We start from the raw sequence: 18,680 nt of genomic DNA, 5'->3' as shown, positions 1-18,680 counted from the left end.
GGATGTTATTAGGGAGGGCATGCAGCTATAGAAACCATGCCATAGCAGACATTGGAGTTTGGTACAGTCCTCAGGTTTTTATTGGTTCCTGCAAACCATCCAACCCATGCCAGCATGGAAAATGGATGTTGGACAATAACAATGACAATAATGATGTATGTATGTGTATATACGTACATATATATATACACACATATATATATATGTGTATATATATAAGAGAGTGTAATTCAGCAGGAGGACTTAAACGACATGCAAAGGTACATGAAGCCCAGTTACAACTACAGCCAGCTATTACCGGTAAAGGTTTTAGCTGCCAATTCTGTACAAGACATTGTAGATCTTTAGCTGGGCTAAAAAGTCACATTCGATCACAGCACCAGTAACAGTTAAGCTTCATGCAATGGCCATACTCGATAACGAGGGGGCAGACATCATATGTATATATATTTATGTGTATAGGGAAAGCGTGTGGCCAAGTGGTTTGGGTATTCAGTTTAAGATCATAAGATCCTGGGTTCGATATCTGGTGACCTGTGTCCTTAAGCAAGTCTTTTTATCTCACATCGTCCCAGTCCACCCAGCTGATAAAAATGAGTAGTACCTTTCATTTCAAAGGGGTCATAACTTGTCACACTCTGTGTCATGCTTAATCTCCCTGAGAACTTCGTCAAGGATACGTTAGTTCCGCAACGACTCTGTTCTGTTGATCGGATCGACTGGAACCCTCATTGCCATAACTGACAGAGCGCCAGTCTCAGTATGTATGTGTTTGTGTGTAAGTATGTGTATGTACGCATGCACATGTTAGTATGTGTATAAGTATATATGTCGTCATCATCATCGTTTAACGTCCGTTTTCCATGCTAGCATGGGTTGGACGGTTTGACCGGGGTCTGGGAAGCCAGGAGGCTGCACCAGGCTCCACTCTGATCTGGCAGTGTTTCTACAGTTGGCTGATCTTCCTAATGCCAGCCACTCCAAGAGTGTAGTGGGTACTTTTTACATGCCACTGGAACAGGTGCCAGGGGAGGCTGGCAACGGCCACAATAGGTTGGTGCTTTTTATGTGCCACTGACACAGAAGCCAGTCAAGGCGGCACTGGCATCGGCCACGTTCGGATGGTGCTTTTTATGTGCCACCATCACAGGTGCCAGGATCACGAACGGTTGGTGCTTTTTACATGCCACCGACATGGAAGCCAGTCAAGTCGGCACTGGTATCGACCAAGTTCGGATGGTGCTTTTTACGTGCCACCATCACAGGTGCCAGGATCACGAACGGTTGGTGCTTTTTACATGCCACCGACATGGAAGCCAGTCAAGTCGGCACTGGTATCGACCACGTTCGGATGGTGCTTTTTACGTGCCACCATCACAGGTGCTAGGATCACGAACGGTTGGTGCTTCTTACGTGCCACCGACATGGAAGCCAGTCAAGTCGGCACTGGTATCGACCACGTTCGGATGGTGCTTTTTACGTGCCACCATCACAGGTGCTAGGATCACGAACGGTCGGTGCTTCTTACGTGCCACCGACATGGAAGCCAGTCAAGTCGGCGCTGGCATCGGCCATGTTCGGATGGTGCTTTTTACGTGCCACCATCACAGGTGCCAGGATCACGAACGGTTGGTGCTTTTTACATGCCACCGACATGGAAGCCAGTCAAGTCGGCACTGGCATCGACCACGTACGGATGGTGCTTTTTATGTGCCACTGGCACAAGAGCCAGTCAAGGCGGCGCATTTAATCAGGAGATCACCGTTCATAGGGGTCGGGTTGATGACTTAGTTTGCAAATATTATTTCTACTTGTAGTTTGACTTTTTCTATTCAAATGACAAAAATCAAATCGAGACGAGGCCCCTCCCCTCGACGCACAAATATTTTCCTTTTCACATCTACACAAAAGAGACTGACACAGTTTCATTCTTTCCTTTCTTTGCTTTTTTATCCTCCCCCCCACTTGTTTCCTGTCATACCCCCATCTCTATTATGTGTGTGTGTGTATGTGTGTGTGTGTGTGTATGCATGTATTAATTTGTAATATTTACTAATTCATGTTATGTAGAGCATTGCGTCAAGCTGTAGTGTCGCTTTGTTAATATACATGGCTCCACATGAGCTCTCTATACTTCTACAGACATAACCACCACCACCACCACCACCACCACCACTGCTACCACCACCACTACTACTACTACCGCTACTAACCACCACTACCACAACCACTGCTGCCCACTACTACCAGCAACACCACCGCCATCACTACTACTATCCAGCACCACCACAACCACTACCATCACCACCACCACCACTACCACCACCACAACCACCACTACCACCACCACAACCACTACCATCACCACCACCACCACCACTACCACAACCACTGCTACCCACCATCACTACTACCACCACCACTACTACTACTACCGCTACTAACCACCACTACCACCACCACAACCACTACCATCACCACCACCACCATCATCACTGCTACCACTTACCACAACCACCACTACCACCACTCTCTGTTTCACATTCACACATTGCAATATACCGAATATATCACTTTTAAAGTTGTTTCGTCCCCAACCCCACCCCACCACCACCACCACCACAACCACCACTACCACCACCACAACCACCACCACCATTACCACCACCAATACTACCTGGGTTGTTTAATCTGGGTGGAACACAAAACTTAATTGTCCCCACTTATGTAACAGGCTGCATTGAACTTCAGGGGACTTTCAGAGTACATCAGGCTATTGATGTTTTGGATGCAGTTCTACAAGTGGTGTAGAGGTTGTAGTAGTTACAGCTCAGGTGCATGGCTTAGTGGTTAGGGCGTTTGGCTCATGACTGTGAGTTCAATTCCTGGCAGTATGTTGTGTTCTTGAGCAAGATATGTGCAGGAGTGGTTGTGTGGTAAGAAGCTTGCTTACCAACCACATGGTTCGGGGTTCAGTCCCACTGCACAGCACCTTCAACAAGTGTGCTTCTACTATAGCTTCAGGCCAATCAAAGCCTTGTGAGTGGATTTGATAGATGGAAACTGAAAGAAGCCTGTTGTACATATATATATATGTATGTATGTGTATGTTTGTGTTTCTGTGTTTGTTCTCCCACCATCCCTTGACATCCGATACTAGTGTGTTTCTGTCCATGTAACTTAGCAGTTTGGCAAAAGAGACTGATAGAATAAGTACTAGGCTTAGAAAGAATAAGTTCTGAGGTCGATTGGTAGAATAGTAGAGAAAAATGCCTTGTGGTATTTAGTCAGGGCCCTTTTCATTCTGAATTAAAATCCCATTGAGGTCACCTTTACTGCTGGTTCTTCCAGTTCATTAACATGACAAAAATAGAAGCCAAATCTCTCAGAACTCACCTTTTTTTCTCAAGTTCTCAGACTCATAAGACTGGTTTCCGTGGCATCTGTTTGGCTGAGTTCACATTGTTCCTGAAAGGGATACTAGTCCATTGCAGGGTTCAAGGCCAACAACTTTGAGGGGAGGGGTAGACAAGTCGATACCTCCAATCCCAGTGCTTGAAGGGTACTTTATTTTATCGACTCCCAAAAAGATGAAAAGTAAAGTTCACCTGGGCAGGATTTGAACTCAGAACATAAAGAACTGAAAGAAACACTTCAAAGCATTTTGTCCGATGTGCTGCCAACTCTTCCAGTTTGCTGCCTCAGATTACCATTTACTGTCTTGAAAATAAGGATGGAGATGCTAAATGGTACAATCTTAGGTGCAGGCGTGGTTGTGTGGTAAGAAGCTTGCTTACCAACTACATGGTTCTAAGTTCAGTTCCACTGCGAGGCACCTCGGCGGACAAGTGTCTTCTACAATAGCCTTGGGCTGACCAAAGCCTTATGAGTGGATTTGGTAGACAAAAACTGAAAGAAACCCATCAATTTTATGTGTGTCTTTGTGTCTGTGTTTCTCACCCCCACCACCATCACTTAACAACCGATGTTGGTGTGTTTACATCCCCATAACTTCGGGAAAAGAAACTGATAGAATAAGTACTAGGCTTACAAAGAATACGTCCTGGGGTCGATTTTTTCAACTAAAAAGAAAAAAAGGTGGTGCTCCATCCTGGCCGTAGTTAAACGACTGGAACAAGAAGCAAAAATGACTGAAATGAGAATAGTATGTCTGAAAATAAAACTGGGAGTGAGGGTCACAGCTGGAATGTCTTTGATGGTAAGTGTGCTCTCTCAGGCCAAATTGGGGGTAAACAGTGACAGCAGATGAAGTTAAAACAAAGAAGGGAACTGGTATGTAGTTATTCACACAACCTACCAGAAATACAAACCAAATCTTCTTTAAATTACTCTTTACTTTCTTCAAAAATAGAAGGACACCTTAATGATGTAATCCTAGAAACAATAGGACAGACTTTGAGAGCAAATGATTAAGGGCAAATGATTGAGGACAAATGATTGAGGACAAATGATTGAGAAGATTATGAATAGCAGTGAAAGAACTTTGACTAACAATCAATCAATTGAACCATTAAACAAATGATTAATTAATTAACTGATTAGATATTTAACTAATTGACAAATAATAAAGAAGTGGAATTGAACCAGTGTATGTATTATTAAGGTAAAGACCCCCTTCAGCTATGAATGACCATGGGATTGCACCTAGAAAGTTCCCCCGCCATGGCACAAGTCTGGGCAAGGTTGTTTGTGGGAGACCAGCAGTCACCCATGCATACCTGACTCCCCTCAGTATGCCACTGATGTCATCCAAAGGAAAGGTAAAGGGGCCGATACAGCTTTGACACTAGTGATGTCGCAACTCATTTCTACAGATGAGTGGACTGGAGCAATGTGAAATAAAGTGTCTTGCTCAAGAACACAACACGCAGCCTTGCCTGGGAACTGAACTCACTACCAACCCAGTGTTTCTCAACCTTACTGCCCTTGCGTAACCCTTAAAATAAATTACAGGTCTCAAGGAACCCCTGCACAAAAAGAATTACATACTATATCTTTCTCATATATTTTTCATCGTACTTTATGTGGTAAATATCATATTTATATATATATATATATATATAACTTAGAAAGGTTTTGGCCCAGGCCATGTCTAACATAATAGCACCACCTGGCGAAGTCTTTCTATCCAGGATTTGGGCACCAAGACTCATTCGAAAAGAGAGTTATTGTATGTGGAGACATATCCAGGTGTGGGTGGTTTGTCTGGGACTGCTTGAAGGAATTTGTCCAAAGACTTCTTGAATTTTGTGTGGTCAGTTTCTGTTTTGACGTGTCCTGGTGTAATGTTGAAGAGAGCGGGGCCTTTTGAGGTGAAATAATTGTGCCGTATTGTTGTTATGAGATGCAATTACAAGATTACCAATAATATGTTGTGCATGTATGGTAATATTACAATCATGGAATTAGCATTAGTTTATCTCATTCTTTCTCACAGAACCCCTAGGAACCTTTTGCAGAACCCTAGGGTTCCAGGGAACTCTAGTTGAGGAATGCTGCTCTGACCACTGAGCCATGCACCTTCACATGTATTATTATTACTGGCATAATGACCCTTTGCGGCACCTGCCAAAGGGAGTGTTTGTCCAGGATAGGACTACACAGCCACAGCAGGAAATGTATTAGGACATTAAATGTAAAAGCCGGACTAGACTACTTTTATGCCCAACTCCATTGTCTCCCGAGACAAAAAGGATGCCAACTAATGACCCTTCCAAGACAGACCTAGAAACAATGTTTTCATTAGAACCAAAAAAAAAATAGCTGGATGGTCATTGCTGGAAATCGCTTGATTATAAAATCTGTTGAATCAGGTCTGGCCTAGGGTTAAATAACGAGCATAAGAATAAACAGCAACCACAGCCTCATTAAAGGCAACAGCAGCTAATGCAATTAGGCATCAAATGAATGCAACACATAAATCTCTGTTGCTTTGAATGGACAATATCTTCTGGGTGGGGTGGGAGACACGTTTAAATCTGAAGTTTTCACACCTGAATGAGAAAAAGAATATGTTGTTTACACTATTCTATAGCCAACACCTGCCATGTGTAAATAGGAAGGTAAAGAAAATATTAGAATGATAATAGCAGTTATGATAATTGGTTCCTTTGGCCATGCTTTGAGTCTTGTCTTTTCACAGGAGGGGCAAAGGTGGCGGCAAAACAGTGGCGGCACCTGAATGTTTTACTCTTTTATTCTTATACTTGTTTCAGTCATTGGCTGTGGCCATGCTGGAGCACCGCCTTTAGTTGAGCAAATTGACCCCAGGACTTATTCTTTGCAACTCTAGTACTTATTCTATCCATTCCCTTTTGCTGAACTGCTGAGTTACGGGGGATGTAAACACACCACCATCAGTTGTCAAGCGATGTTGGGGTGACAAACACACACAAACAAACACACAAACACACACACACACACACACACACACATATATATACATATACATATATGCGATGGGCTTCTTTCAGTTTCCGTCTACCAAATCCACTCGCAAGGCTTTGGTCGGCCCGAGGCTATAGTAGAAGACACTTGCCCAAGGTGCCAAGCAGTGGGAATGAACCCAGAACCATGTAGTTGGTAAGCAAGCTTCTTACCACAAGCCACTCCTGCACCTCCCTCTCTCTCTCTATCTCTCTCTCTCTCTCTCTCTATATATATATATATATATATATATATATATATATATATATGTGATGGGCTTCTTTCGGTTTCCGTCTACCAAATCCACTCACAAGGCTTTGGTCGGCCCGAGGCTATAGTAGAAGACACTTGCCCAAGGTGCCATGCAGTGGGAATGAACCCGGAGCCATGTGGTTGGTAAGCAAGCTACTTACCACACAGCCTCTCCTACGCCTATTTTACTGAATTCTCTGTAGAAAAGAGAGTCTTGAGTTAGAGTGCTCAATGACAACAGTCAGAATAGATCATTGTCATCATCATCGTCATTATCATCATCATCATTGTCATCGTCGGTGTTGTCATCACAATTGTTCTTGTCGTCATCGTCATCATTGTCCTCATTAGGTGTCATCTGCACTCAGTGTGCTTTTAACATCTTTTATCCTTTATCTTTCACCTTTTACTTGTTTCAGTCATCAGACTGTGGCCAAGCTGTAGCACCGCCTTGAAAATTTTTAGTCAAACAAATCAACCCCAATACTTTTTTTTATTAACGCCTCTCACTTTTTCTATAAATCTCTTTTACCAAACCACTAAGTTACGGAGATGTAAACACACCAACACCGGTTGTCAAGTGATGGTGTGGACAAACACACACACACAAAAGACACACCCACATACACATATAACCACACATAAGCACATGCTTACATACATCACACATATGTCTACACAATACGCACTTCTCTACGGTTCCTGTCCACAAAATTTCATTTACAAGATATTGGTCAACCGGTGGTTCCAGTAAAAGGCATTTGTTCATGGTGCCATGCAATTGGATTGGAACTTAGAACTCTTTGATTGCAATGAAAAGTTCTTAACCCCATAGAGCCATGGTACTTTTGAATGGGCTGGGGCTGGTTATGCGAAACTGGTGTAGGATACAGCCATGAACTCACTTGATTTGCAGGGTCTTCACAGTCACAGCATATCTCCAGATGTCTCGTTATATATATATATATATATATATATATTACGTAAGAGAACCATCCGAACGTGGCTGTTGCCAGTGCCACCCCGACTGGCCTCGTGCCAGTGGCACGTAAAAAGCTCCATCCGATCGTGGCTGTTGCCAGCCTCGCCTGGCCCCCGTGCTAGTGGCACGTAAAAAGCACCATCCGATCATGACCGATTGCCAGCCTCGTCTGGCACCTGTGCCGGTGGCACGTAAAAAGCACCCACTACACTGACAGAGTGGTTGGCGTTAGGAAGGGCATCCAGCCATAGAAACATTGCCAGATCAGACTGGGCCTGGTGCAGCCTTCTGGCTTCCCAGACCCCAGTTGAACCGTCCAACCCATGCCAGCATGGAAAGCAGACGCTAAACGATGATGATGAGGAGGAGGAGGAGGATATATATATATATATATATATATATTATATATACACACACACACACATATTGAATACATAAAAGGTCTGTTAGTAGCTGGCGGTGTTTTATAATAAAAAAAAAAATAAAACAAATTCCCCAGTGCTGGTGCCATAGAAACCACTGATGCTGGTAAGGATGCAAAGAGCATCAGGGACGATCATGTAAGAAGCACTGGTGATGGTGCCACATAAAAACAATCAGTACACTCTATAAAGTGGTTGGCATGTTAGGAAGGGTTTCCAGCCATAGAAACCATGCCAAAGGCAAGCAATGGGACCTGGTGTCGAGCCTGGCCCTGCCAGCTCCTGTCAAAGAGTTCAACCCATGCCAGCATGGAAAATGGACACAAATGATGATGACGATGATGATGATGATGATGATGATGATGATAAAAAACACTGCTGCATTCAAATATTTGAATTTGTCACACTTCAATGATGATGATGGTGGTCAAGATAAATTAAAAAATTTAGCCTTTCTGTCATCAATTTGAGGATGTGACAGGTATTGAACCTTAGTCCTTTCTGTTTACATTATGTTGTACAACTAAAGGATAAAAGGATTATGGTAATCAGTTGAATAATTCTGCTCCCTCTATTCTCATGGTGTTGGCATGTGGTGAGGGTGGTTGTAACACCAGTTGTTTAAGGTGCCCATGGGGGTAGTAGTGATAGGAGAGGTGGTGGTGGCAGTGGTGGCGGCGGCAGATGAAAGCTGTACCAGCAATGGTGGTGGTGGTGGTGGTGGTGGCAGATGAAAGTTGTACTAGCAATAGTGGTGGTGGTGGTGGTGGTGGTGGTAGTAGTAGTAGTAGTAGTAGTGGTGGTGGTGGTGGTGGTGGTGGTAGTAGTAGTATTGGTGGTGGTGGTAGTAGTAGTAGTGGTGGTGGTGGTGGTGGTGGTGGTAGTAGTAGTATTGGTGGTGGTGGTGGTGGTGGTAGTAGTAGTATTGGTGGTGGTGGTGGTGGTAGTAGTAGTAGTATTGGTGGTGGTGGTGGTGGTGGTAGTAGTAGTATTAGTGGTGGTGGTGGTGGTGGTGGTGGTAGTAGTAGTAGTATTAGTAGCAGTGGTGGTGGTGGTGGTGGTGGTTGTGGTGGTGTGTTGCTAGTTGTAATCAAAACCGGTTTGTGAAATCAACTTGAAAATACTTCATTTACGATACTAGCAACTCGGAAGAAATACATGAATATCACAACTTCTCATTTGTCCTGCAAGTAAATATCTTACGTCTTTAAAACCATTAAAACCAGGCAAAAAAACAAAAAAAATATTATCCTCATTGCGACTGCATTTGCTACTTTTACTATTATTATATTATTATTATTATTATTATTATTATTACTATTATTATTATTATTATTATTATTATTACTATTATTATTATTATTATTATTATTATTATTATTATTATTTTCCATGTATTTTATTTCTTATTTCGGTGATTCTCGTTACTCATCCGAAGTTTCTCTTTCCTTCTTTGACAGATAACTGATTCCCCCACCCCAGCTTAGTGTCCCTGGAGGCAACGGACCATTCCTGGCACCATGGCCAAGCCCTTTGAGTTTCAATGGCGCATCCCAGTGCCGGATCCCCTCTTAAAAGGAAATACATTTGACCGTTGGGATGAGGTAAGTTCACTTTTATTCATCGTTATCATTAATTCTTAATTGCTTTACTCATTTACTCATTTACTTGTTTCAGTCATTTGACTGTGGCCATGCTGGAGCACCGCTTTTAGTCGAGCAAATCAACCCCAGGACTTATTCTTTGTAAGCCTACTACTTATTCTATCGGTCTCTTTTGCCGAACCGCTAAGTGACGGGGACGTAAACACACCAGCATCTGTTGTCAAGCAATGTTGGGTGGGGGGGAACACAATGCACAAACATACGCATATATATATATACATATATACGACGGGCTTCTTTCAGTTTCCGTCTACCAAATCCACTCACAAGGCTTTGGTCGGCCTGAGGCTATTGTAGAAGACACTTGCCCAAGGTGCCACGCAGTGGGACTGAACCCGGAACCATGTGGTTCGTAAGCAAGCTACTTACCACACAGCCACTCCTACGCCTTTATTTTTATTACTTTTGTTTTTATTATCTATTTCTATTGAAATTCCGCTGAAGTCGACTTTGCCTTTCATCCTTTTTTATGGTGGTGGGGGGTCGATTAAATAAGTACCAGTTACACACTGGGGTCGATGTAATCGACTTAATCCCTTCCCCCAAATTTGAGGCCTTGTGCTCCAGGGGAAAGGATTATTTATATCTATTGCTTTCATTATTATTATTATTATTATTCATGGCTCAGTGGTTAGAGTGTCGAGCTTATGATCGTGACGTTGTGAGTTCGTATCCCAAACCTGGCTGCATGTTGTGTTCTTCAGCAAGACACTTTATTCCCCGTTGCTCCAGTTCACTCAGCTGTAGAAATGAGATGCAACGTCACAGGTGCCAAGCTGTATCGGCCCCTTTGCCTTTCCCTTGGATAACATCAGTGGCTTGGAGAGAGAAGGCCAGTATGCATGGGCGACTGCTGGTCTTCCTTAAACAACCTTGCCCAGACTTGTGCCTGGGAGGGTAACTTTCTAGGTGCAATTCCATGATCAGTCATGACCGAAGGAATCTCAGCATATTATTCAGTAGTCTTGTTCTTATCACGTACTTTCACTGCACTACTGAGCACAGCACTGTGTGCCTTGGGTATGTGCTGTGATTTGTTGTGATGCTCTGATGGTTATTATTATTATTATTATTATTATTATCATTATTATTATTATTATTATTATTCAGTAGTTTTATTTTTATAGCGTGCTTTCACTTCACTACCGAGCGCAGCACTGTGTGCCTTGGGTATGTGCTGTGGTTTGTTGTGATGCTCTTATTTTCACTGTATTGAAAGGGTTTTGTGTAGGACGTGTGCAGTGCCTAGCAGTGCTATTTTCTGTATGTTATATATACTTGTAAGTCCCGGTGCTTTTGTTATGCATTTGTCTGAATGTTTTATTATTATTATTATCATTATTATTATAAACGTCGCACAGTATAAAATATCGTGAGATTGTTGTATTATCATTATTATTATATTATTATTATTATTAAGGTTGTGAACTGACAGAATCGTTAGCAAAATGCTTAATGCCATTACTTCTGGGTAAAATGTCGAATGGCAATTCTTCCGTCTTTATGTTCTGGGTTCAAATTCCACCGTGGCAGAATTTGCCTTTCATCCTTTCGGGGTCGATAAGTACCGGTTGATCCCGTATCCCTTTCCCTAAAATCGCTAGCCCGTGCCAAAATGTGAAACCCTTATTATTACTAAGCCAGTGAGGTGGCAGAATCATTTAGATGCCAGAGAAAATGCTCAGCAGCATTTCTTCCAGCTTTTGATTCCGAGTTCAAATGCTGCCAAGGTCACTTCACTTTTTAGCCTTTCAAGGTCAATCAGATAAGCACAAGTCGAGCTCTGGTGTTATGTAAATGACTGACCCCTCTCCCAAAAGTTCAGGCCTTGTGCCTATAGTAGAAAAGATTATTATTATTATTATTATTATTATTATTATTATTGAGTGAGAGAGCAGAACATGCCATCAAAGTGACACTGGGGTAAAATATACGAAGCCCAGTATACCCATCATGACTACCCATCTGATAAGGGTACACCAGGCACATGCATCACAATCATATGTGTGTGACATGGTGATCTCATATCAAGACAAACAGCGCATGACCTTGCAGGTGAGGCCCGGTTAGAATTTTCTTCTGGTCAAGTAACCCATCCTGCTCAAAAGGTCCCTGAATAAGGGTTGTTTAAGGATGTTGAATGAAACACCCATGTTTCCAAAGGTGAATTATTCAAACCCCAAAAATCCCTTTCAATACACATTATTATTATTATTATTATTATTATTATTTGTTTCTTTATTACCCACGAGGGGCTAAACATAGAGGGGACAAACAAGGACAGACAAACGGATTAAGTCGATTACATCGACCCCAGTGCGTAACTGGTACTTAATTTATCGACCCCGAAAGGATGAAAGGCAAAGTCGACCTCGGCGGAATTTGAACTCACAACGCAACGACAGACGCAATACCGCTAAGCATTTCGCCCGGTGTGCAAACGTTTCTGCCAGCTCGCTGCCTTATTATTATTATTATTATCATCATTTAGGATGTGAGTTGGCAAAATCCTGAGTGCAACAGACAAAATGCTTAACAGCATTTCATGCTTCTTCATGTTCTGAGATCAAATTCCACTGAGGTTGACTTTGCCCATCATCCTTTCAGGGTTAATAAAATAGAGTACTAGCCAAATACTAGGTTGATGTAATCGACTACCTCATCCCTACCAAAATTTCAGGCCTTTAGAAGGGGTTATTATTATTATTATATTATTATTATTATTATTATTTATTATTATTATTATTTAAGATGGCGGAATTGATAGCATGCTGGGCAAAATGCTAAGAAGACCAGCTTGTTGCTCTGGCAACGATCTCATTGAGGCAGACAAACAAGGACTGTGCCTTGTGGTTATCCCATCTTTATCAAACCTATTACATTCAGGACTATGTCATGCAGCATGTTCTGCCATTTTCTAAGATTGCAGAGTACGAAAAAAATATTTGGCTGCTGTTTCTAGCAATTTGGATGACTACATAGATCAGCAGTTTGCAGCAGTTCCCAACGGTTTTCCCTCTATAAATGTAATAAATTTTTTTCTGTAACTGTATAGGCGTAGGAGTGGCTGTGTGGTAAGTAGCTTGCTTACCAATCACATGGTTCCAGGTTCACACTCACTGCGTGGCACCTTGGGCAAGTGTCTTCTACTATAGCTTCGGGCCGACCAAAACTTTGTGAGTGAATTTGGTAAACGAAAACTGAAAGAAGCCCATCGCACATATATATATACACGTGTGTGTGTGTATATATTTGTGTGTCTGTGTTTGCCCCCCCCCCCCAACATCACTTGACAACTGATGCTGGTGTGTTTACGTCCCCGTAACTTAGCGGTTCGGCAAAAGAGACCAATAGAATAAGTACTAGGCTTACAAGGAATAAGCCTTGGAGTCAATTTGCTCGACTAAAAGCGGTGCTCCAGCATGGCCACAGTCAAATGACTGAAACAAGTAAAAGAGTAACTGATTTGTCGTAACCTTTTTGGTGCAGCCCCTCACCCCTTACCCATCCCCACAAAAAAAATCCAGATTTTGGATCTGGTGCAGGTATTAAAAGTGAGAATCACAGACACAGGCGCTTCAATGATAACATTCTACTCCATAATTTCCAACTCTTTTTGTCTGTGGAGGCACATGGCCTAGTGGTTAGAGCAGCGGACTTGTGGTCGAGGGATCGCGGGTTCGAATCTCAGACCAGGAGATGTGTGTGTTTATGAGCGAAACATTTAACTAAGCTCTACACGGCTCCGGCAGAAGGTAATGGCGAAACTTCTGCTGACTCTTTTGCCACAACTTTCTCCCACTCTTTCCTCCAGCATCTTGCAGCTCACGTGTGACGGACCGGTGTCCCATCCAGGTGGGGAACCTATACGCCAAGGAAACTGGGAAACTGGCCCTTATGAGCCAGGCGTGGCTCGAGAAGAAACAAACAACAACTTTTATTGTCTACACCTCTTTTTATAATCCGAACCAGTGCTCATGTTCTCACTGACTCTCCATAACAAATTTCCTTTATTCACAAACAATCTCCTTGCTAAAATGTTATATCTAAGAAGAGGTTTTCTGCTCTATTTCTCAGATTCATAAACTTTAGCTTCAAATCTGACACAATTTGAATATACATCATTGTGAATAAAGCATTCTTTGTTTTTCTTTATTCCCTCATCCCTCCTCATTTTAGATTGGAATTATTTTATCTGTAACATATAGCTGAATGGTTATGAAGTTTGCTTCACAACCATGAGATCCCGGGTTCAATTCTACTGTATGGCACATGGAGCAGATGTCATTTTCTATATCTTCAGGTCCTCAGGTTAATCCATGCCTTGTGAGTAAAAGTGGATAGATGGAAACTGTGCAGAAGCACACCCGGTGGGGGTGGGGGTCTGCCTGTAATTCAGTAACCTACAGTATTGTGACATACAGTGTCATCATGATTCTGTCTGAGTTGGCCAGAAGGAAATGTAATAAATTTTTTTCTGTAACTGTATAGGTGTAGGAGTGGCTGTGTGGTAAGTAGCTTGCTTACGAACCACATGGTTACGGGTTCACTTCCACTACGTGGCACCTTGGGCAAGTGTCTTCTACTATAGCCTCGGGCCAACCAAAGCCTTGTGAGTGAATTTGGTAGATGGAAACTGAAAAAAGATCATCATATATATATATATGATGTACTAGGCTTACAAAAAATAAGTCCTGGGGCTTATTTGTTTGACTAAAGGTGGTGCTCCAGCATGGCTGCAGTCAAATAACTGAAGCAAGAAAAAGGATAAAAGAATATAGAAAAATTAATTATTTTGTTCCACACGGGTAGACATAGAGAAAAAATAGATGTTGAAGATGTGCTGAGAATAGTTAAAATATTTTTTGGCACATGAAAAGCACCATCCAAGCATGGCCGATGCCAGTATCGCCTGATTGGCCCTCATACCGGTGGCACGTAAAAAGCTCCCACTACACTTTTTGAGTGGTTGGCGTTAGGAAGGGCATCCAGCTGTAGAAACTCTGCCAGATCAGATTGGAGCCTGGTGCAGCCTCCTGGCCTGCCAGCCCTCAATCAAACCATCCAACCCATGCCAGCATGGAAAACAAACGTTAAACGATGATGATGAGTGGAGCAGGTAAAATCCAGGCTACATATGTTTCCTAGCTAGCAGATCTTTTGATGCAATAATTACTGGACAAGGGATACTCAACCAGCTACTTATCAGGTCGAAGATGCCTTAAGGTTACACTATCGTTAAGGATTTAACCAATTTCTCAGTTTACAGGGATTTTCAAAAAGTTGTTGAAATAGAAAGACCCAGCTATCTTGTTTTGGCAGAAACGTTAGCATTCCGGGCGAAATGCTTAGCCGTATTTCGTCTGCCGTTACGTTCTGAGTTCAAATTCCGCCAAGGTCAACTTTGCCTTTCATCCTTTCGGGGTCGATAAATTAAGTACCAGTTACGCACTGGGGTCGATGTAATCGACTTAATCCGTTTGTCTGTCTTTGTTTGTCCACTCTATGTTTAGCCCCTTGTGGGCAATAAAGAAATATATCTTGCTTCTGACCAGTGTTTGAAGCTTGCCCTATTTTTATAGGGAGTTCATGGCTCAAATTAGTGTAAGTTTTAAATAGGATTTGATTGGTAGAGGATAGTCACATGACTGGTCTTAGAAATTTTTCTAGATTCCCCACTGCACCAGTGTGTTAGTATCAAGTGGCAATGTTTAAGTTAAGGCTGACACAGTTGACTGAACATGTCTATACAATCACTGCTCTGAATGTTTTCTATCAAATGTTTGCAGAGAATTATCACATGATTAAATTTAGAACCTTTTATACGCCCCCCCCCCGAGCTATATCCCTGTGTTAGTGTCACATGAGAGTATATTTTGCACCTAAAAAGGAGGCCGACACGGTTGAGTAAACTTGTTTAGTTACAGTCAAGGCACTTTAAATTTGCTGTGGACATTTTGAACATTTCCATTGCTCCAAATTTATCTCTAATTCAAAGGAAGGTTAAGCTGATGGATCTGTTTCAGACTCCCTTCTGAAGGGTCTTCTTTGCACTTCAACTACATCTACAAACTCCCAGTAGCCCTTTAGGACATATTTCATTTGTTCAAAGCTTAGCCTGGTTCCTTTCATTATTTCTAATGGGTCAAATGAAAAAAATGGAATGTAAATTATTAACAGTAAAACTTTTGTTTTTTTTTATTTTTGAGATACACCCTGTATATATATATATATATATATATATATATATATATATATAGTTGGAATTTACAAAAAAAAACAAACAAAACAAAAGATGAAGTCGGGTGTGTAAACAACAAACAGATGTATTAGTTTAACGCTCGGGAAGTGAGGAAGTATTTTATGTTTCGAGCCTACACTCTTCGACAGAAAGGAACACAGAAATGAACAGGGAGAGAAAATAGAGAAAGGTTTATACACACACACACACACACACACATATATACACATTTATGCATATATATATATATATGTATGTATACACACACACACACACACACACACACACATTTTTTGGCGATATGTTGTGTTTGAGGAGACCTGTGAAGCCAAGTGAAATCATAGTCTTGGCTGATGATGATATCACATAATTGACACGTAAAAAGCACCTTTTGAACATTGGACCACACAGTGGTAAGATGGCCAATGGCCTCATCAATGGTATCTACTCACAGCCACTTGCCTAGACAAGACATATCTCCTCCAGTATATAGGCCACACTAAGTAATTCATTCGTGGACATCAAAAATAGGCTCCAGGCTGCATAAAGACCTGAAGAATGTCACCTGTCAACAGTGTATATCCATAAACTATGATATATAAGGGGCTATCTTAATGCTGCTTCAGTTACATCATAATATAATATATTATCATAATATATTCATCATCATAATATATTCATCTCATCATCATAATATATCAATCTCATCATCTTAATATATCCATCTCATCATCATAATATATTCATCACATCATCATAATATATTCATCTCATCATCATGATATATTCATTTGCATATACCAGCATGTTCTTTTTCCTTTTATCTCCATACATCCTGGGTCCGTATCATTGGTCTATTTGCTCCGTCATGTTCCTTTGTCATCATTCTTTCCTCTCTAGTTGAGCATCTTATCACCATTATCTATATCTTGCAGTTCCTACAAATCATGATGCTTATCTCGCAATACTGTGACCTCCGCTTATCACTAATATTTATGCCTCTATCACATATGCATCGCTCTCTGTGGACAGGGTTGACAAACAAGCAGAGATATGGAATCACAATGCCCTTTTAGATGTATTTAGGCCACCTCTTAAGGACATGACCACCCCTTTAGTACTTCTCTGGATTCATGGAAAACACATTCAGTACACTGTGAAGTGAGTAATGTTGTGATCCCTCTTTTATATTGCCGAGGACGCAGAAGCTTCTCTTGTGCTGGTGCCATGAAAAAGCCACATATAGTATGCTCTGAAAAAATAGTTGGTGTTAGGAAGGCCATCCGACCACAGGAACTCTGTTAAAACTGAAGAGCAAGCAAAATATTGTCCTTTTGACCTCCAACTATGACATCCTGTCTAGTCCATGTGAACATGGAAAGCAGACGTGAAACAAAGATAATTATGATGATGATGATGATAACACTATACATTTTATGTGTGTATGTATGTGTGTGTGTGTGTGTATATATATATAAATAAATATATATATAAATAAACAAATATATATATAAATAAATATATATAAATAAATATATATATATAAATAAATATATATATATATAATAAATAAATAAATAAATAAATATATATATATTTACAAGTACAGACACATACACACACATGTACATATATATGTTCTTCAACACTTTTACTTGGTTTCAGTTATTGATCTGTTGCCATGCTGGTGTGCAGACAGATATATTGATCCTGGTACTTGAAAAGCTGGTACTTACTTATATTTTAGTGACCTCAGAATGAAGGGAAGGTGAAATCATCCTGGGTGGGATTTGAACTTGGAAAGCAACCATCAGTGCAATGCATTTTGTCTTTCTACCAATTCTAGTAATCCAGTGTCAAATATATATAAGTATACATGCATGCATGCATGCATGCATGTATGTATGTATGTATGTATGTATATGTATGTATGTATGTATGACTGGGGTGACTGAACAAAGCTTTATAAGGCAAGAGGCCTTTATTCATTGCTTGATAGGCTAGAAATAACAACTAAATATCCCTTGTCTCTTTCATTTCGTCTTACGAGTTTCTTGATGACCCCTCTGGTGTCATTACCACATAAAAAGTACTCAGGTCACTCATAAAAAGAAGGGATTAGCATTAGACAGGGCCCCCAATCATAGAAATCCTGCCAAAACAGACACTGGAGCTGGGTGCAGTTCTCTTGTTCACCATCTTCTTTCGAACTGTCCAACCCATGCCAGCATGGAAAACAGACATTCGATGGTGATGATGATGATGATGTCTGTCAAAATTCACAGATTTTGTTTCAATAAATTTTTTAAAGAATGAAGAATTTAGTAAAATGACAATTGTTGTTATTAAGCTGATGTTTGTAATGAAATTAGCAAGAAATTTTGATGAAAGCTTTTAATTTAGAATGTTTTAAAACACTAAGTTCATATGATGGAACTAAGGTTGGTCCCTGGTGGGTTGCTATGAAAAGAGTTAATTTACACCTTTCCATCTTAAAAAAAATAAATATCTCACCTTGATTAATCTGGTTCTAAATAAACTGTCTGCAATTTACAATTCTTTTCGATTCTTTGTGTGTGTGTGTGTGTGTGTACGTGTGCAAGCACATGTAATGTGCATGCAAGCCTGTATGCATGTGTGTGTGTGTGTGTATGTAATCATATATGTGTGTA

General features: G+C 41.1%; 1 protein-coding gene across 5 annotated transcripts in view; it reads left to right on the top strand.

The window, feature by feature from the left end:
- The window catches only part of LOC115217128 (1-phosphatidylinositol 4,5-bisphosphate phosphodiesterase beta-4), a 203,371-nt gene that overhangs the window by 70,342 nt on the left and 114,349 nt on the right, over window positions 1-18,680 (top strand). For 4 of the 5 annotated variants that reach the window (XM_029786732.2, XM_029786731.2, XM_036507169.1 and 1 more), the window contains exon 2: window positions 9,564-9,707. In XM_029786732.2, coding sequence (XP_029642592.1) covers window positions 9,624-9,707 — 84 coding nt within the window. In that variant the 5' untranslated portion in view covers window positions 9,564-9,623. Of the gene's footprint in view, window positions 1-9,171; window positions 9,294-9,563; window positions 9,708-18,680 lie in introns of those variants that run through there. The other variant, XM_036507168.1, reaches the window with a different exon arrangement.

Source organism: Octopus sinensis, linkage group LG11 (genome assembly GCF_006345805.1).
Source record: "Octopus sinensis linkage group LG11, ASM634580v1, whole genome shotgun sequence".
Classification (NCBI taxonomy): Eukaryota; Metazoa; Mollusca; class Cephalopoda; order Octopoda; family Octopodidae; genus Octopus; species Octopus sinensis.
Note: the sequence above shows the minus strand (reverse complement) of the source record. Positions and strands in the feature narration are given on the sequence as shown.